The following is a 20915-nucleotide window of genomic DNA, read 5'->3' on the forward strand; positions in this document are numbered from 1 at the left end:
GCGTGTGTACGATCACACTAGTATATTATAAAATTTTATTTCAATTTACTTTTCTCATTCATCCATATGTTATTAAGCACATTATCTCTCTTCTTATTTTTAATTCACCCTGATATTTACAAGTTATGCACGAATGTTATTGTAAGATCTTGGAAAAGAATTTATTATAAGCAATTTCTATATTTACTACATCTTTATGTCACATTTCTATATTTACTACATCTTTATGTCACAGAATAATAATTTTATTATTGATTAACGTCAAGACTTCTTTTATGAAATTAAAATAACAATTTAATTTTAATATTTAATTGATAAAATTTATTGAGTATTTTTAATATTTTATTGATAAAATTTAATTTTAATTATTTAATTAAAAATATTTATTAGAAAAAATATATTATTTTTTAATAAAATATGCTAGAAAGTTTTTTAAAATTTTAATTGAGTTTTTATATCATATAAAATTATTACTATATGATCCAGTTGTAAACCACTTTTAATTGGGAAAATATTTTTTTTATAATTTATGAAATTGTCTTTATAAATATCTCTTATAATATTTTATATAATTTTTAAAAAAAAAATAAAATTAAAATTTATTTAAAAAATATTAAAGTTTTAATTTTTGTTCCTATGCCTCAATTTATATCCTAAAATATCCATACTCATTTATTTAATCGGGTAAAAAACCCATTATATCCTCCTCATTCCCATTTATTTAATCGGGTAAAAACCCCTCTATATCCTCCTCATCCGAATCGGTATCGATCCTCCGTAGGATTTGAGGAGCATCTGGAGGGCGATGTTGGTCCTGCCGGCGGCGACGAGGACCCCTTCGCCGTCGCGCTGGCGAAGTGTGCCAACCGCCCGCCGGGACCACCATCGAGGAGCTCTTCACGCGGACCCGCTCTGCATATAAATTATTTAAAAATAGAATTTATATGGTAAATCATGTAAATATTCTTTGATTAGATAGATCATGAATATTTGCTTATATTTCTTTTCTGAATTAGATAACAAGTTCATTAAAAAATAAATTAAAATAGGAAAATTTGTAATGGGATTAGAAATATTATTCAGTTGCGCTAATTAGGCTGAATTAGAAATATTTTTTATATTTCTTTTCTGCATATAAAATATTCTTCTGTTGCGCCAAATTAGGCTGATTAATTGTTATAGGATTAGAAATAAATTCACCTAGATTTCATAAGCTTCAACGTACGTCACCGCGCTAGCTTTCATCCCTTCTTACGACACCGCGCGCTAGCCTTCATCCCTTCCGGAGAAGAGCAAAGATGTTCTATTCCCACTCGTTGCTGGCTAGGAAGACTCCTCTTGGAATGGTGTGGATTGCCTCCCACTCCCAGAAGATGAAGAAGACTCAGATTGACTGTGTAGACATCCCGTCTTCTGCAGGTTAATCTCTAGACTATTTCATTCTATCCCTTAGATTTTTAACAACGCAACTCGAGCCCGTACGAGTCTCCTTCTCGATTGTTTAGGTTAGATTTGGTTGTTCTGTCTCAATAAGCGAATCTACATATTTTGGATGTTCATTGCGGAGTTTCCTGTTAACTTGAAGAAATGAATCCTGATCGTTATTTTATTCTTCTTCTTATATACAGAGGCAAAATTATATATTTTTTTATGTGTGTTTTAGTTGGATTTTACCGAAGATGAATTCTTTATTTGGAATATCGTCAAAAAATGTCTATATGGATATGGATAAGTGACCCTGCTATTGTTTCCAGAGCAGGTTTAGGGTGTATGCTTCATGTTCTATGTTTTCTTTTAATTTACAGAATGTTTACATTGGTTCATAAATGTATATTTGATGAAATATTCATTGCTTTTACTTTCTTTTTTGCTGATTCTTTCTATCGTTTTTTTAAAACCAACTTTGTTGTAAATTTTGCATTAGGAAAAGATTTTGTCATTTGCCTTTTATAGGATGGCCTGATCTTATACTTCGGTTTTGTGATGCTTGTTTTAAACTTGTCTGTTTTGGTAGATGATATTATGTATCCTCGAGCTCCAATTGCTTTGAGACTGTCGGGACATCTTTTGATTGGCCTTGTCAAAATATACTCGTGGAAGGTGAATTATCTTTTCCAGGACTGTAACAGAATGTTAACAAATACAAGGGTGGTCGTTGCTTCGATACACATCAATTTACCCACAAATGCAGATAAAGCGCCATTTGAGTCTATAACATTACCTGAGACCTATAACCTTGATGCATTGGAGTTAGAGGAATCAACCAATCTTATTGAGTATGTAATTTTTCACTTTAAATTTTATAGGAAATTCAAGTGGTTCTTAGCTCTTCATAACTATTTACTTTGTTCATATATTTTGATACAGTGGTCCAGACTATCACCAAAAAGATTATAAGCAAATAACTTTGGCAGGTCAGTAAGTTTTTTTGATTAAAAAAGGGTTATGTGAGAGATAGGAGTTTGCTAACAATGGATTTATTGTACTAAGCGAAGCTTCAGTAGAGCAAGATCAATATGTGGCTTTCTTCATTGATAAGGTCTCAAATATTTTATGTTCTACATGTATCAATATTTTTATAATTTCAATAATCTAAATATTTAAGCTTTTATGTGGGTTCCATGATTTAGGATATCAATACAAATTCATCAATACAACTACAAACTAGACGTGATGCAGAGCCCATGGAAGAAGAGTAAGGCCTTCTGTTAAGTTTCTTACTGAAAGACTCTGACACTCATTTTCTAATTGTTCACTTTGATACAGTGTGTTGCCGCCATTAGATGATGATTTGGATGTCAGCCGAGCTCTAAATTCTGCATCTTTCGAAGGTCCCGGTTCGAATATTCATGGCAATGGTTCTTTTCAAACTTTTGATACCAACAACAATATTCAAAATTTTCAAAAAATTGAGGTTATGCGTGACAATAACTTAGAGCTTGAGAACCGATTAGAGTTGGACAATACTAGCAATGATGTTGAATTAAATGATCATTCTACATCAGTAACAAAGAGAAAGCATAGTTTTGATCCAATGCTTGAAGATATTTTGGTTTCTAGAGAGGAACCTTTGCCTTCAACATTTCATGCCACATCACCAGTGACTACATTTGATTCCAACATTGAAAACATGGATATATCTCCTGGTAAGATTTTTTTGTTCTCTAATATATATTTTTCAATTGTTTTGGGGTCAATCGACTTAACAATCAATAATTTTAATGTGTATGATAATATTGTTTGTGATTCATCTTATTCTTTCTGTTTGTTGGTTGTTTGGTATGTCAAGCCTTGCCTCACTTGGAACCGGAGCTTCAACCTTCACCTCCTGTTAGAGAACGGAAACGAAAGAGAAGAATGAAAGAACATTCATATGATGAGAACATTGTATTGTCAAATGCGTAAGTATCACTAAATTTTTTTACAGACGCTTGTTACAATATTTCAGATTTCAAGTAGGGGTAAGCATTTGGTTAATTCGGTTCATAAATTAATCGAATTAACCGAAAACCGATTTAATATTGGCTAACCGAATCAAATCAAAGGTTTACTAAAACTGAATTAGCCAAATTAGTTATTTCAGTTAACACCGAATTAACTAAATTTGTTTAAAATAATAATAAAAAGAATTTATACAAAATTAATATTAAATTAACCGAATGCTCACCCCTAATTTCAAGTACTCTTATCATTATTCTTTGTTATTATATCTGGATTTTCACTTTTTAGCTATATCAATCTTCATAAAATAGTAGCATGGTTTGATAATCGATTATATAATTGTTGAGTTATTCAAAGCACATGAAATGCCAAAATTCACAAATATAAGTATTATAAATTTATAAGTCAGTTTCTATCTCTCTAAACCTCAAACAAATATCTTATGCAACATAACCTTAGTAAAACTTATTATTATGGTTATCAAGCTCATATATTTTTAATTCAAATTGCACAATTTGATCCTATTTAGGTACAAATATGGATCAAGAATCAGTCTAACATGAGTTGATCAAATAGATTTATCAAAAATCACATTAATAATAATTCATGGAAACAATACAAAAACTCAAGCTAATTAATATATTTTGTTTTTTAGTTTGTGCTCAAACAACACAATGTTAAATTTTAAATGGGACACAAAGACCCAAGTTAGGCATATAGTTGCATTTTTTTCTTTTTCTTATTCGTCTCTTTTCTCCCCTCTCTAATTTGCTATCGGCACCATACAATTGGAATAGTGACACTGCTAAAATAATATTGTTTCAGTCATATAATGAATCTTTTGAACCTTTAACAAATCATATGAAAATGAAGTTTTTTTTAAACAAATAATGTTATTTGTTCATTAGTGTTAATAATAGATACAATGGTTGTAGAATTTGCTTACATGATTAATTTAATTTTTTGTAAATATCATGGATTGACATTGTTTTTATAAATCATACAATCTGTTTTTTTTTCAGAGACATGAAAAAACAACTTAAAGACACTACCGATTTAATTCGCAAGAGGAGGAAGGTTTCACATGACTGCCAAAATGAGCAAGTATTGCATGAAACACTGCAATTAGGTTAGTTTCCCTTTTCTTTTCTTTTCTTGTTTTTCATTTTTACAATTTTGAGTTATATGATCCTTAGTTTGAATCAAACATATATGCAGTGCGATGGGGTAAGCTCCAAGAGCTTTGTTCTAGATCCTTTCCTTTTCAAAGCAACAATTCGAGTCATATGGAAGCTTCATCAGAGTTTGCAAATGAATTACCTCATGTTGCCTCAGAGGATCTGCAAAAAGAGCCTAAGCAACAAAATAATGACAGGAATATAGAACGAGAACAACAGGACAAGCTGAATGCAGTACCTGAGAATTCTCGATTGGATATGCATACTGATGTCCAACCAGGACAACAGGATGAGTTGCATCTAATACCAATACCTGAGATTGCTCGATTTGATTTGTATAGTGGAGCGAATATAAATGAAACAATACAATCACCCTCCGCAGGAGTAGATGTGACTCTCTTTAACACCACAATAGCAGATTCAACTCATGACTTTGATAAGACTTTTGATACAGAGATATTACCGACAGTTGAAAGTTTTGCTAGGACCGAAGCAACTAGTTATGCAATTGGAGCTAGCCTATTCTCTCTGGAGGAAGAACCACTTCAAAATAGCATGCCCAGAATTCCAAATGTGTTGCTATCTGTGGAGGAAGTAAGTTCCTTAGTAGAAGAATATCAGTGACACTACTTTCCATGTTTTACTTTAGTTAAGATTATTTCATACTAATTATATACCTTGTCTTGAATCTTTGATTTTGCTTTGTTTAGGATTTTGATTTTCTTGATGCAAGTACCCAATCATCAGGTAAGATAAGTATATATTTTGTTTGTTTCCTTTGCATACTTTGTTACATAGAAGTTCATAAATCTTAAAATTGTTATCCTCATGCTGGTTATAAACATAATGAAGCTGGAACTTTATCCGCACGGACTAGGTAAGAGACATGTGATTTATAATATATTTATTTTCTTCATTAAAACAAGTAGAAGAACAATGCTTATGTTATTAAAGTTTCTTCATGGTAGGGCTGTGGTGCAATTTCTTAAAAATCAATCACCACCTCAGAGTCGAGATAGAGAACATGGAGTTTTAAGTTTAAATGATATCTTACAAGGACAAACAAGAAGACGATGCGCGCAAATGTTCTTTGAAAGTTTGGTAATGTTATATTCTGAGAACATTTGTTTTCCTTTTGATTAACATGATCTGTGAACATTGTTAATTCTTCCATTAGAGAGTATTATGATTTAGCCATTTAGTGGTGAAGTTAATTACCAGGGTTAAAGGAGGCCATGATGATTAACTATTCCCATAGTTAACATTTCCTTCTAGCTAAAACATTCTCTGTCAAATATCACAGGCAAAAACAATCTAGTCTCATCTCTAGATCGACTTAGGTTTTTATGAAGAACAAATTCCTTAAGAAGAGATCTTTGGATTAGTATCTCCCAAACATCACTTTTTCTTTCAAGCAATATGTGTTCTATATCTTAGTTTTTGATGTGGTTTCTACTTATTGTAAGTACGTGTTTCGTTATTTTAAATGTTTAGTCTTCCTTTTATTAGAAATTCTTTAACTCAATTTATTAGGCGTTAAGTATAAATTTCTTTTACCTTGAGTACATTTGATAGTTGCACATTGTTTCATTGGAATTTAAAACTAAGATCCATTTTCATGATTGAATAACATTGTTAATCCTTGTTGTTTCATTTGAACTCTCGCTTTCTTTCGAGTACAAATAGAAAAGAAGTCTTTCATCTTTTTGCTTATTCGGAAATCTTTGTTGGTAGGTTTTAAAGACTTATGGGTTCTTAGATGTACAACAAGAAGAGGCATATGGCGATATTGTCATTTCTCCAACACCTGCACTTTTTGCTACCAAGTTTTGAGGCGATATCTTCCACAGACTTGTCTGTATTGTATATAGAGGTTAAACTCTATCCAACCTGAATCTTAACTATTGTTTGCAACATTCAGCACGAACAGCACCATGAAGCACCACGGGGCCATGACCTTCTTCAGGGGAAGAACTCGGAGATTTTGTTTGCTAGCTGGCCCAGCACACACTTGTCGCCGTCTTCCTCCACTGACCGGTAGAGTCAGCAGTGGAGGGTCTCAGCCACACCATCCTCCATGTCCTCCGCGTCGGCATGGGCTACCTTCTCATGATCGCCGTCATGTCCTTCAACAGTGGCATTCTCACCGGTGCTGTTGGCGGCCACAACAATGGGTTCCTAACTCCTCTTTACTCTTCTGGCGCTTCAGAAGGAAGAAATGGATTAATGTTGTCCGTGATGATGGCGGGAGTCCAACGGTTTTAACTACCTCCAGTCGATATGATGCGGCGTAATTACCAGTAATAAGGGCTTAGTCGATCAATTAATGTGTGTCGCTTGTTTAATTCAACATTTTAATTATTTTGAAGTTTGTTGTGTGATGGTCCTCCTTTTCACCGAGATGAGCTCCTCCTCTTCCTTTGTCTATAGCGTCTGGTCCTGAGCCGTCTCAGGATGATTAAATCCACCTGCGATACAAAGGAGAGTAGATCCTCTCGATCCTAAATTGGGATTTAGAGAATGGATCATTATATTGATTGGTTGATTTGGATGAACTTTATTTATTTAATAGATGGGGTCTATCCAAATCAATCAATTATCCTTTATGATCCATCTCCTGATTCTCAAAGTGCGAATCAGAAAATTCTATCCGAATATAAAGACCATTAGTATTAGTGATGGATTGGCATTGTTGGTGCAGTCCCTTCGACTGCCACTCTGATAATTTTTTTTTTTAAAAAAATTTATTTTATTTTTGCCCATAGAAATAATCTTCTATCTGTTTGGCCTTTGGACATAATTGGGTTGGTACAACTAATATTTGTTGAATTTTTTTTATAGTCTCCTACATGGTATGGAACATGTTTAAACGAACAATATAGTAGCCGTCCATGATTTACTTCCTCCGTGTTGGTCTTGAGACGGATTAGCGAGGGCACTAGGACGAACGTATTCATCTTTTTACCACAATGTTGAAATAAACAATATAAGCAGATAAATGAGAAAATACTTTTATTAATTGATGAGAATGTCATAATATAATTTTATTTGATCCGATAAATGATTTATTTAATAATTCCTTCTTACTCCCGACTCCACGGCGTACATCATCCGCACCCTTGCCATTGTGTACATGTTGTTCACTGATGTCAACTTCGTTGGCCCTCCCGTCGCTACGATACCTTGCGTGATGATGTGGCAAAAGATAATTATATTTGTCTTTAGTGTCCCCGTCAGTCCGCCCCAAGACTAATACAAAGAAGGTAAATCACAGTAATTGAGCGGCAAGTGGAAGGGGGTGAAATACAGATTGTAAAGATTTATGCTCCGCCATCCCCGAGATTCGACTCCTAAACCTCATGTGGCAAATCAACAACCATTTACCAGCTCAGCTAATCCCGTGGGGGCGATGTACTACATGATGATGTATTTTGCTGTCGACGCTTGCTTTCACCCGATCAAAATTAAACCCTCTCAAGTCGTAACAATCAAAAGCTGAATTAGCTGACAACCTAAAATTAAAAATAAAATTTTACTTGCGACGGAGGTGTCGCGCAGTGTCGGCTCAAGACATAAGTCATTAAGGCCTATGCTTAGGGCCACAATTTTAATGAGGCCCATAATTCTTAATAATTTAAGAGTATTTTTATTCAATTTTTTAAAAGAAAATGTTCACCTTTAATCCTAAATTATTTTAATTTTATTTATTTCACATTGTTTTATAATTATTATTTTTAATTATGTGTGTGATTTTTTAAAATTTAATTAATTCTGATTGGTCTTTCAAAATATATGCGATAATCTGGTATCTTTTCCTTTTCTCATTGATGTTCTGTATTTTTTTTTTCTCTTTAATGATTTGGTATCTCTTCTCTCACTCCAATTTTACTCTCTAAGAATGTCCTTCTCTCATTATAATATTTCTTCCTCATTTTTTTTCTTGGTTCTTTATCCCGTCGACCAAAGTAGAATATTATTTTTTTTTTAAAAAAAATGTTTTTTTTCTTTTTTATTACATAAATACAAAAATGACCACTTCATAGTTTTTAATGAAAAAATTAGAAATGACATACTATTTTCCAAAGATTTTTATTAATTATAATATTTAATTCATATGACAAAAGATAATTCACTCATCCTAGCACCCGTCAATCCATTTCTAGACTAACACGAAAAAGATAAATCATAAATGAATACTAACCACATGTAGCTAAGGCATGGAGGGATAATATTGTCCCCTTGGGGCGGTGCGATGGTTAAGATATAGGGTGTTGTCACATGAGGTTTTGGGGTCAAAACTCGGCGTGACCGAGCATAACCTTCCCCATGTCTTGACCATTTGCACTAATGGCTAGTAGTCACCCGTGATTTACCTCCTCCGTATTGGCGGGGATGAGCGAATCGCCTTTCGCCACATAGAGGGATAATATTTATAATATTTAATTTATGATCCTTATAGACTGTTATTTAATGTTTAAAATAATCTAGTAGTATTTTTTAAATTTGGACCGATTAGTGTTAAGATACTCATTCTATTTAATCCAAATAAAAAATAATATTTATTTCCTTTTTAATAATCGAATTTTAAAATATCATAAAAGTATATGATATAAATCAGATTTTATTTTTCCTTTAATTTTAAATAATTTTATTTTGATAAACTAATAGACTTATATTTTATATTATTTGAATATAAATATTTTTATTAAAAAAATGATTTTAGATATACAAAATGTATGAAAAACTTATATTTTCAATATATTTTTTTAAAAAAATAAATGATGCTAGTCCCAAGTTCGGATAACAAAAGATGGAAATACATATTTAATTTTAAAAAATATATATAAAGTCTAGAAGTTTTTTTTCCGGCTAGGTCTCAAAAATACTTGAGCCGACCCTGGTGTCGCGGATGGAGTGGCTGAAGGCGCCATCGACGGGAACGGGGCGGGGGATGAGGGGCGAGCCGACGACGTTGAGGAGCATCTGGAGGGCGATGTCGGTCCTGCCGGCGGCGACGAGGACCCCTTCGCCGTCGCGCTGGCGAAGTGCGCCAACCGCCCGCCGGGACCCACCATCGAGGAGCTCTTCACGTGGACCGGCTATGCATATAAATTTATATCTGCAAAATAAAATATTTAATATCTGCATATAAATATTTAAAAATAGAATTTATATGGTAATAGTAAAAATATTCTTTGATTAGATAGATCATGAATATTTTTTTATGTTTCAGTTAGATAACAGATTTTTTGCAAAATTTATAATAGGAATAAAAAATTATTCTGTTGCGCGAAATTAGACCCATTATTCTTATGGGATTAGAAATAAATAGATCTAGATTTCATAAGCTTCAATAACTTACAACGCGCTAGCCTTCATCCCTTCTAGAGAAGAACAAAGATGTTCTACTCACACTCGTTGTTGGCTAAGAAGACGCCTCTTGGAATGGTGTGGATTGCTGCCCACTCCCAGAAGATGAAGAAGACTCAGATTGACTGGGTCGACATCCAGTCTTCTGCAGGTTAATATTTAGACTATTTTATTCTATCCATTAGATTTTTAACAACGCGATATAGGCCCGTACCAGCCTCGATTGTTTAGGTTAGATTTGGTTGTTTTGTCTCAATAAGTGAATCTAAATATTTTGGATGTCCACTGCGGAGTTTCCTCTTAACTTGAAATGAATCCTGGTGGTTATCTTATTCTTCTTCTTATATACCAAGGCAAAATTATATATATTTTTTATGTGTGTTTTAGTTGGATTTTACCGAAGATGAATCCTTTATTTAGAATATCGTCAAAACATGTCTATATGGATATGGATAAATGACCCTGCTATTGTTTTCAGAGCAGGTTTAGGGTGTATGCTTCACGTTCTATGTTTTCTTTTAATTTACAGAATGTTTACATTGGTTCATAAATGTATATTTGATGAAATATTCATTGCTTTTACTTTCTTTTTTGCTGATTCTTTCTATCGTTTTTTTTAAAACAAACTTTGTTGTAAATTTTGCATTAGGAAAAGATTTTGTCATTTGCCTTTTATAGGATGGCCTAATCTTATACTTCGGTTTTGTGATGCTTGTTTTTAACTTGTGTGTTTTGATAGATGATATTATGTATCCTCGAGCTCCAATTGCTTTGAGACTGTCGGGACATCTTTTGGTTGGCCTTGTCAAAATATACTCGTGGAAAGTGAATTATCTTTTCCAGGACTGTAACAGAATGTTAACAAATACAAGGGTGGTTGTTGCTTCGATACACATCAATTTACCCACAAATGCAGATAAAGCGTCATTTAAGTCTATAACATTACCTGAGACCTATAACCTTGATGCATTGGAGGTAGAGGAATCAATCAATCTTATTGAGTATGTAATTTTTCACTTTACATTTTATAGGAAATTCAAGTGGTTCTTAACTCTTCATAATTATTTACTTTGTTCATATATTTTGATACAGTGGCCCAGACAATCACCAAAAAGATTATGAGCAAATAACTTTGACAGGTCAGTAAGATTTTTTTATTAAAAAAGGGTTATGTGAGAGATAGGAGTTTGCTAACAATGGATTTATTGTACTAAGCGAAGCTTCAGTAGAGCAAGAACAATATGTGGCTTTCTTCATTGATAAGGTCTCAAATATTTTATGTTCTACATGTATCAATATTTTTATAATTTCAATAATCTAAATATTTAAGCTTTTATGTGGGTTCCATGATTTAGGATATCAATACAAATTCATCAATACAACTACAAACTAGACATGATGCAGAGCCCATGGAAGCAGAGTAAGGCCTTATATTAAGTTTCTTACTGAAAGACTCTGGCACTCATTTTCTAATTGTTCACTTTGATGCAGTGTGTTGCCGCCATTAGATGATGATTTGGATGTCAGCTGAGCTCTAAATTCTGCATCTTTTGAAGGTCCCGGTTCAAATATTCATGGCAATGGTTTTTTTCAAACTTTTGATTCCAACAACAATATTCAAAATTTTCAAAAAATTGAGTTTATGCGTGACAATATCTTAGAGCTTGAGAACCGATTAGAGTTGGACAATACTAGCAATGATGTTGAATTAAATGATCATTCTACATCAGTAACAAAGAGAAAGCATAGTTTTGATCCAATGCTCGAAGATATTTTGGTTTCTAGAGAGGAACCTTTGCCTTCAACATTTCATGCCACATCACCAGTGACTACATTTGATTCCAACATTGCAAACATGGATATATCTCTTGGTAAGATTTTTTTGTTCTCTGATATATATTTTTCAATTGTTTTGGGGTCAATCGACTTAACAATCAATAATTTTAATTTGTATGATAATATTGTTTGTGATTCATCTTATTCTTTCTGTTTGTTGGCTGTTTGGTAGGTCAAGCCTTGCCTCACTTGGAACCGGAGCTTCAACCTTCACCTCCTGTTAGAGAACGGAAACGAAAGAGAAGAATGAAAGAACATTCATATGATGAGAACATTGTATTGTCAAATGCGTAAATATCACTAAATTTTTTTACAGATATTTACGTCGCTTGTCACAATATTTCAGATTTCAAGTAGGGGTGAGCATTTGGTTAATTCGGTCCATAAATTAACCGAATTAATCGAAAACCGATTTAGTATTGGCTAACCGAATCAAATCAAAGTTTTACTAAAACTGAATTAACCGAATTAGTTATTTCAGTTAACACCGAATTAACTAAATTTGTTTAAAATAACAATAAAAAGAATTTATATAAAATTAATATCAAATTAACCGAATTAACCAAATGCTCACCCTTAATTTCAAGTACTCTTATCATTATTCTTTGTTATTCTATCTGGATTTTCACCTTTTAGCTATATCAATCTTCATAAAATAGTAGCATGGTTTGATAATCGATTATATAATTGCTGAGTTATTTAAAGCACATGGAATGCCAAAATTCACAAATATAAGTATTATAAATTTATAAGTCAGTTTCTGTCTCTCTAAACCTCAAACAAATATCTTATGCAACATAACCTTAGTAAAACTTATTATTATGGTTATCAAGCTCATATATTTTTAATTCAAATTGCACAATTTGATCCTATTTAGGTCACAAAATATGACAAATCTTATGCTTTGATCAGTCTGGATCAAGAATCAGTCTAACATGAGTTGATCAAACTGATTTATCAAAAATCACATTAGTAATAATTCATGGAAACAATACAAAAACCCAAACTAATTAATATATTTTGTTTTTTAGTTTGTGCTCAAACAACACAATGTTAAATTTTAAATGGGGCACAAAGACCCAAGTTAGGCATATAGTTGCATTTTTTTTCTTTTTCGTATTCGTCTCTTTTCTCCCCTCTCTAATTTGCTATCGGCACCATACAATTGGAATAGTGACATTACTAAAATAATATTATTTCAGTCATATAATGAATCTTTTGAACCTTTAACAAATCATATGAAAATGAAGTTTTTTTAAACAAATGATGCTATTTGTTCATTAGTGTTAATAATAGATACAATGGTTGTAGAATTTGCTTACATGATTAATTTAATTTTTTGTAAACATTATGGATTGACATTGTTTTTATAAATCATACAATCTGTTTTTCTTTTTTCAGAGACATGAAAAAACAACTTAAAGACACTACCGATTTAATTCGCAAGAGGAGGAAGGTTTCAGATGACCGCCAAAATGAGCAAGTATTGCATGAAACACTGCAATTAGGTTAGTTTCCCTTTTCTTTTCTTTTCTTGTTTTTCATTTTTACAATTTTGAGTTATATGATCCTTAGTTTGAATCAAACATATATGCAGTGCGATCTGGTAAGCTCCAAGAGCTTTGTTCTAGATCCTTTCATTCTCAAAGCAACAATTCGAGTCATATGGAAGTTTCATCAGAGTTTGCAAATGAATTACCTCATGTTGCCTCAGAGGATCTGCAAAAAGAGCCTAAGCAACAAAATAATGACAAGAATACAGAACGAGAACAACAGGACAAGCTGAATGCAGTACCTGAAAATTCTCGATTCGATATGCATATTGATATCCAACCAGGACAACAGGATGAGTTGCATCTAATACCAATACCTGAGATTGCTCGATTTGATTTGTATAGTGGAGCGAATATAAATGAAACAATACAATCACCCTCCACAGGAGTAGATATGACTCTCTTTAACACCACAATAGCAGATTCAACTCATGACTTTGATAAGACTTTTGATACAGAGATATTACCTACAGTTGAAAGTTTTACTAGGACCGAAGCAACTAGTTATGCAATTGGAGCTAGCCTATTCTCTCTGGAGGAAGAACCACTTCAAAATAGCATGCCCAGAATTCCAAATGTGTTGCTATCTGTGGAGGAAGTAAGTTCCTTAGTAGAAGAATATCAGTGACACTACTTTCCATGTTTTACTTTAGTTAAGACTATTTCATACTAATTATATACCTTGCCTTGAATCTTTGATTTTGCTTTGTTTAGGATTTTGATTTTCTTGATGCAAGTACCCAATCATCAGGTAAGATAAGTATATATTTTGTTTTTTCCTTTGCATACTTTGTTACATAGAAGTTCATAAATCTTAAAATAGTTATCCTCGTGCAGGTTATAAAGATAATGAAGCTGGAACTTTATCGGCACGGACTAGGTAAGAGACATGTGATTTATAATATATTTACTTTCTTCATTAAAACAAGTAGAAGAACAATGCTTATGTTATTAAAGTTTCTTCATGGTAGGGCTGTGGTGCAATTTCTTAAAAATCAATCACCACCTCAGAGTGGAGATAGAGAACATGGAGTTTTAAGTTTAAATGATATCTTACAAGGAAAAACAAGAAGACGGTGCGCGCAAATGTTCTTTGAAAGTTTGGTAATGTTATATTCTGAGAACATTTGTTTTCCTTTTGATTAACATGATATGTGAACATTGTTAATTCTTCCATTAGAGAGTATTACGATTCAGCCTTTTAGTGGTGAAGTTAATTACCAGGGTTAAAGGAAGCCATGATGATTAACTATTCCCATAGTTAACATTTCCTTCTAGCTAAATCATTCTCTGTCAAATATCACATAGGCAAAAACAATCTAGTCTCATCTCTAGATCGACTTAGGTTTTTATGAAGAACAAATTCCTTAAGAAGAGATCTTTGGATTAGTATCTCCCAAACATCACTTTTTCTTTCAAGCAATATGTGTTCTATATCTTAGTTTTTGATGTGGTTTCTACTTATTGTAGGTACGTGTTTGATCATTTTAAGTGTTTAGTCTTCATTTTATTAGAAATTCTTTAACTCAATTTATTAGGCGTAAGTATAAATTTCTTTTACCTTGAGTGCATTTGATAGTTGCACATTGTTTCATTGGAATTTAAAACTAAGATCCATTTTCATGATTGAATAACATTGTTAATCCTTGTTGTTTCATTTGAACTCTCGCTTTCTTTCGAGTACAAATAGAAAAGAAGTCTTTCATCTTTTTGCTTATTCGGAAATCTTTGTTGGTAGGTTTTAAAGACTTATGGGTTCTTAGATGTACAACAAGAAGAGGCATATGGCGATATTGTCATTTCTCCAACACCTGCACTTTTTGCTACAAAGTTTTGAGGCGATATCTTCCACAGACTTGTCTGTATTGTATATAGAGGTTAAACTCTATCCAACCTGAATCTTAACTATTGTTTGCAACATTCAGCACGAACAGCACCATGAAGCACCACAGGGCCATGACCTTCTTCTGGGGAAGAACTCGGAGATTTTGTTCGCCAGCTGGCCCAGCACACACTTGTCGCCGTCTTCCTCCTCTGGCCGGTATAGTCAGCCGTGGTGGGTTGGCGTTGTTGGCGCAGTCCCTTCGACAGCCACTCTGATAATTTTTAAAAGAGAACTTTTTTTTTGCCCAGAGAAATAATCTTCTATCGGTTTTGCCTCCGGACATAATTGAGTTGGTACAACTAATATTTGTTGAATTTTTTAATAGTCTTTTACATGGTATGGAACATGTTAAATGAACAATATTTTATTTCTTCTATGTTGACCTTAAGACGGATTGACGGGAGCACGAGGACGAACGTATTCGTTTTTTGTCACAATGTTAAATGAACAATATAAGCAGATAACTAAGGAAATGCTTTTATTAATTGATTAGAGAAAAGAGCAATGATATGCACAAGGAAAAAAACTCAATGAAAATCTCAAGGATAAACATATAAAGTTATGATCCACCATTTCATTTTTTGTGGACCCCATCACTTTATGTGTCTATCTTTGAGGTTTTCATTGAATTTTTTTCCTTGTGCATATCATTTTTCTAGAGAAAAATAAGTGTCGATTAAGAGAAAAATTTAACATAATTATTAAATAAATTTCGAATTTAAACACATTCGGGACGAGTTGGATTTAAGGAAGAAGTCCTAGTTACTTATTGCAATTATAGGAACAGAGTTGGATTACCTGAAGCGTCTTCGTCTTGGCCTCGGTCTTGGCGGCGAGCTGGTGGCGAGCTCGACAACAATGGTGGACTTTGAATCCAAGGCAAACTCGTTGCGGGTGAACCTGGATAGTATATATATATATATATATATATATATATATATATATATAACGTAAATATATCTAAAAAATTTTTAAAATACAAAATTAATTAAAATATTGATATTAAAATTTTATAGGTTTTAAAAAACAATAAAATATGTGGCATAACGACCCATGTAAATATATGATGTGGCGGAAACTTACAAGGGCAAAAAAAACAATCGAACTGTCTACATTCGGGTCTAGTCAAACATGTTTGGTACACACATCCAGAGGAGCCATGTTCACTTGGGGGCAAGTCAACTACTGCAACTCGTCCACAATTCTTGAACTCAACCTCACTCGACGACATACCCTCAGACTTGGCCATATACATCAACTTACTCGTCGACTTGGCCTCACTCGCCACAACTCTCCGACTCAACCTCACTCGTCCACAATTCCCGGACTCGGCCTCACTCGGTGATATACTCTCGGAGTTGGCTACACGTGCCAACCTACTCTTTGACTTAGCCTCACTCGGCTACAATTCTCGGACTCGACCTCACTTGGCGATATACTCTCGGACTTGGCCACATGCCTCAACTTGCTCTCTGATTTGGTCTCCCTTGGCGATATATTCTCGGACTCGCCCCCAGTCATCGACTTCATCCCTGACTCAGCCTTCATCACCAATAAATTAGGAAATAATTTCTAAAATTAGAAATTTCACATTAGATAAGGAAATAATTTCCATATCCATAATTTCTTAAATTTCCATAGATAACTTTTACGACAATCTACACATGATAACATAGATCTACGATCTATGCCAAAGTGTAAGTGACTCTGATATCACCATTAGATTTCCAAATGCATATTTTAAAAATTTATTTCATAAAGAAGGAGTGGAGGTATAATAAAATTTTAAATTATTACAATTCGCATCACACACATAACCACAAGGATACACATGCGGGATCCTCTGATCCGTAAATTGCGAACCAGAGGATGGTCCACTTTGTGGATTGATGGATTATGGTGGCCCTATCTATTTAGGTGATGGGGTCCATTGAAATGAATCAATCCACAAAGTGGACCATCCTCTGATCCGCAATTTGTGGACTAGAGGATTCGTGCTCAAGGATACGTATGTGTTAGACATAATTATAGAAAATAATAACTTTGTTAGAAGATATACCTACGAGTTTATAATCGAACCTTGTAGAGAGTATTTTAACTAGCCTCGCAAGGCTAGCCTCTATCAGAATCAACAAGCAAGTCTAACAAGACTTGTCTTTATTGATATCCACACCGAGATATCTTCAAGCCTGCTTTACTAAGTCACAAGTTTTCATCTCCGATTCAGTACTAGCCGAAGGAAGAGACGAAGTGATCTGAGATAGGATACTCGACCTGTCTTTGTGCTCGACGGTGAGGGTAACTCAGCGACACAAAGCAAGGTCCAGCCAACTATTTGGCGACACAAAGGAGAAGGGGGCAGAAACAACCCTTGCTGTCCGGTGGCCAAAGTGATTGTCGGTCAAGTGAGGTCGGTGGCAGAGGGTTGACCAGCGACACAACAACATCTAGGCTATTGTCCGGTGGCTGATCACCAGCTAGAGGTTGTTGGCAGGCAACCGGAGCTTGCTGGTGGTAGTAGCAAGGTGCGACAGCAAGCAAAAGGAGGCGACAGCAGCTCCTTTGGGTGGCAACAATTATTGGATATAAGAGATGTGAATGGAGAAGAGATGGAAGAGGAAAGAGACTTCATTGTGAATGAGACTTTAGTCCCATATTAGAAGTTTCATGACATATTGGTTGATTTATATTGATTCACATGCATTGAGGATGTGAACAAATGCATGGGGAGAGACTCTTTCTCACGTGTGGGTGTGCAGGGGGTGCAAATCCAGAGCTCGGATTGCACTGAATCATGTTGACTCGTGTGTGGGCACGACCTCCGCGCGTCGAATGCCGGACTGGTTGGGGCAAAATTTGCCCAAACAGAACAACCAACATTTTGCCACGTAAAATTTTTTGCTGCTTATGTAACGAATGCATTAAAGAAAGATTAATGTAGTCGAGTGAAATGTTGGCGTTACACAGCTGACAAATAATGATCATTAACGTTGTCCATTGGTCTGAGCTCCTATATAAGGAGGCTGCGACCACAGGCAAAAGGTTACGCACATAGAAAAGCAGCAGAAGCTCTCCATCTACGTTCCCTTCTCCTCCGTCGTGCAACTTTTGCTTGACGGAGTGACCGTGATAATTCAGGTACCTCTTAGTTCACCGTGACACTCAGTGCTTGGGAAGAATCACGGTTCGTTATTGTATCTTGGGAAACAGACGACCCGAGAAAGCCTCGAAGCATAGTCGGAGGTGGGGCGAATCTGTTTCAAAGAAACTACGTATTTCGCAGGCCTTGATTTACTCAGTTTCACTCGTCCGACCAGTTTCTATGCTTCGCTCTGCTGTTTGGTAACAACTCGCTTGGCAGAAACCTGCAACTTGTTCGGCAGTAACTCGCTTGGCAGAAGCCTGCAACTCGCTCGGTAGAAGTTTGCAACTCGCTCGGCAGCAACTCACTCGGCAAAAGCCTGCAACTCGCTTGGCAGAAGCCTTCGATTCGCTTGGTCGGCCTTAAGCTTCGCTTGGCCGAACTCTTCGTTTGGTCGGACTCTTCGTTTGGTCGGCCTTAAGCTTCGCTCGGTCAGCCTTAAGTTTCGCTCGGTCGACCTTAAGCTTCATTCGATCGGGCTCTTCACTCGGTCGACCTCTTCACTTGGTCGGCCTAAGCCTCTACTTTCGGTCGGCTTTAAGCTTCGCTCGATTGGCCTAAGCCTCTACTTTTAGTCGGCCTTAGTCTCTTCGCTCGATCGGCCTAAGCTGTTGGATCGATACACATGTGAGAGAGGGGGGTGAATCACGTGATTTTTTAAAAACTCATCTTTTCGATTTTGAAATCAAAGTATAAGCAATGGAAAAATAAAATGAAAGTAAAGAACACAAGAAAAACACGGACGGTTTTTATTTGGTTCGGAGCCTTCGGCGACTCCTACTCTAAGACCCAGGTCTCGTGGACCTACAATGGGTAATCCACTAAAAACCTTTTCCGGTACCTCCGGAAGAGAAAATCGAGTACAATGAAAATCAAATAAGTGCAATGCACTGTATTTGTCTTTTTGCAATAATTAATTACAAAAAAAATTACCGACACTTAAAGATCAATGTGGAAGCACTCGTGTCAATGTCAGTCAGTCGGTCATGATCGAAAGTCCTCGAAGCAGTCATCGGGCGCAACAACTTTACAGCAGTGTTGTAGCAGGAGCTCAGAGCAGTCGGAATATCAAAAGAACGCGTAGTAGCTCGTATATCAGTTGTTCTTCAATGCCTTCTCGAGATAGCCTTATAAAAGACATAGAAGGTGCCTTCCATAGTCATGGAAAGCACCTTCAATGAGATAAAATTGATCCCAAACAGCCCGACACTTATCTACAACTTTGGCCAAAATTTATCCTGCGGAAGGCACCTTCCATAGCCATGGAAGGTGCCTTTTATGAACAGTACGAAGGCGCCCTTTACTGCTTAAAGGCGCCTTCGACACTGTCCATCCGAAGGCAAATAAGCTCATTTTATCCTACAAAAACCACATTAGTCTAAATAGCCTGCAAAACAAGTATCAGGACAAATAATAAATGATAATAAAGGATAGTAATTAGTTCCTGTCCTCCTAGGATCAGGAACTAGTCAAGGTCTCAGCTTAGGAATCCCAAATGGACCTAAACTGGACTGACGCCTACTGTCCCTTCAACCAGGATGCATCCTCACTTGGTCACTCTCTTCTAGTGACTTACATTAACTTACCAGTTTGCCAGACATCCGGTCAGCCCATTGACCTGTTTGGACTTCATGCCAGCTATCGGGTCAGCCCGTTAACATAGCTTGACTCCCTCAGACCTGTCAACTCCTGCACACTGGGTTAATACAATAGATAAAATAGTAAAGTAAAACAATGTCAACATATTTCAGGATTCGTTGGTTCGATCGACCGTGTGTGGTCGACCAAAAAATAGTCGGTTACACATTACCTAGGGTTACCTCCCTATAGTTGCCTAGCTTCACTCACTAGGACTTTCATTGCCTGGCTTCACTCACCAGGACTTCCTCTATCTAGCTTCATTCACTAGGGCCCGACTTCACTCACCAGAACTTCCACCACCTATTTTCACTCACTAGGGCCCAGCTTCACTCACCAGGACTTCCACCACTTAGCTTCACTCACCATGACTTCGACTTGCCTAATATCTAGTTAGGACTTCTCACTTGCTAGTGATCTAGTCCTGATTAGACTACTCTCTTCCAAACATCAAGTTCTGTTTGGATTAACTCTTGGTCAAACTGACCAGATTTAGGTGCATTGTCAAACATCAAAGCCCTAGAGGTTAATTGCACCAACATAAGCCACTACTTTCGGTCGGCCTTAGCCTCTTCTCTCAGTCGGCCTTAGCCTATTTTGCCCTGTCGACCACTATGAAGCCTGCGTTCAGCACTTGGCAGACACCAACCCCTGCTTGCAGCATGAGATTATCATCTCAGGTTATTTCAACATGTAAGTTGAATTTATTTCGTGTAATTTAAATTCAACTAAGTCCCTGAAAATCTCCAGGAACAAATTATTTTTGTTAACAACAACAACCTTGGTGGTCCGACCACACCTTGGCCAGAGCTTGCTCGGGCAACGACAGCAAGGAAGTCCGGTCACACCTTTAGACGGAGCTTGCTTGGGGC

The 20915-nt window shown here is 35.5% G+C and overlaps 2 protein-coding genes across 3 annotated transcripts; both read left to right on the forward strand.

Annotated features, from left to right (window-relative positions):
* Positions 1 to 751: 751 nt before the first annotated feature.
* LOC122019104 lies at positions 752 to 15554 on the forward strand. Its single transcript, XM_042576611.1, has 28 exons — positions 752 to 1419; positions 2015 to 2276; positions 2368 to 2414; positions 2496 to 2539; positions 2631 to 2695; positions 2767 to 3146; positions 3290 to 3401; positions 4464 to 4570; positions 4660 to 5213; positions 5330 to 5366; positions 5472 to 5496; positions 5588 to 5720; positions 6354 to 6449; positions 6541 to 6656; positions 6755 to 6877; positions 7461 to 7471; positions 9511 to 9722; positions 10008 to 10140; positions 10729 to 10990; positions 11082 to 11128; positions 11522 to 11860; positions 11998 to 12115; positions 13227 to 13333; positions 13423 to 13976; positions 14093 to 14129; positions 14216 to 14258; positions 14350 to 14482; positions 15117 to 15554. Exons 1-28 carry the CDS (start codon positions 1299 to 1301, stop codon positions 15213 to 15215), a joined length of 4317 nt encoding a protein of 1438 aa, XP_042432545.1. The 5' UTR covers positions 752 to 1298; the 3' UTR covers positions 15216 to 15554.
* LOC122021928 (sister chromatid cohesion 1 protein 3-like) lies at positions 9518 to 11615 on the forward strand. Of its 2 annotated transcripts, none has more exons than XM_042580112.1 (6): positions 9518 to 10140; positions 10729 to 10990; positions 11082 to 11128; positions 11216 to 11253; positions 11345 to 11409; positions 11481 to 11615. In XM_042580112.1, exons 1-6 carry the CDS (start codon positions 10020 to 10022, stop codon positions 11518 to 11520), a joined length of 573 nt encoding a protein of 190 aa, XP_042436046.1. In that variant the 5' UTR covers positions 9518 to 10019; the 3' UTR covers positions 11521 to 11615. The 2 variants fall into 2 exon arrangements, with proteins under 2 accessions (XP_042436046.1, XP_042436045.1); XM_042580111.1 differs by having other exon boundaries at positions 9519 to 10140; positions 11210 to 11253.
* Positions 15555 to 20915: the final 5361 nt, after the last annotated feature.

Source organism: Zingiber officinale, chromosome 9A (assembly GCF_018446385.1).
Source record: "Zingiber officinale cultivar Zhangliang chromosome 9A, Zo_v1.1, whole genome shotgun sequence".
NCBI classification, from domain to species: domain Eukaryota; kingdom Viridiplantae; phylum Streptophyta; class Magnoliopsida; order Zingiberales; family Zingiberaceae; genus Zingiber; species Zingiber officinale.

Excerpts from the sequence above, each read along its gene's own strand:
- LOC122019104 (XM_042576611.1), top strand. The coding sequence starts at position 1,299 with ATGTTCTATTCCCACTCGTTGCTGGCTAGGAAGACTCCTCTTGGAATG. Across the intron at positions 5,721-6,353 it reads AAATGTTCTTTGAAAGTTTG|GTTTTAAAGACTTATGGGTT; the intron begins GTAATGTTATAT and ends CTTTGTTGGTAG. Across the intron at positions 13,977-14,092 it reads TGTTGCTATCTGTGGAGGAA|GATTTTGATTTTCTTGATGC; the intron begins GTAAGTTCCTTA and ends TGCTTTGTTTAG.
- LOC122021928 (XM_042580111.1), top strand. The coding sequence starts at position 10,020 with ATGTTCTACTCACACTCGTTGTTGGCTAAGAAGACGCCTCTTGGAATG. Across the intron at positions 10,991-11,081 it reads GAATCAATCAATCTTATTGA|TGGCCCAGACAATCACCAAA; the intron begins GTATGTAATTTT and ends ATTTTGATACAG. Across the intron at positions 11,410-11,480 it reads GCAGAGCCCATGGAAGCAGA|TGTGTTGCCGCCATTAGATG; the intron begins GTAAGGCCTTAT and ends ACTTTGATGCAG.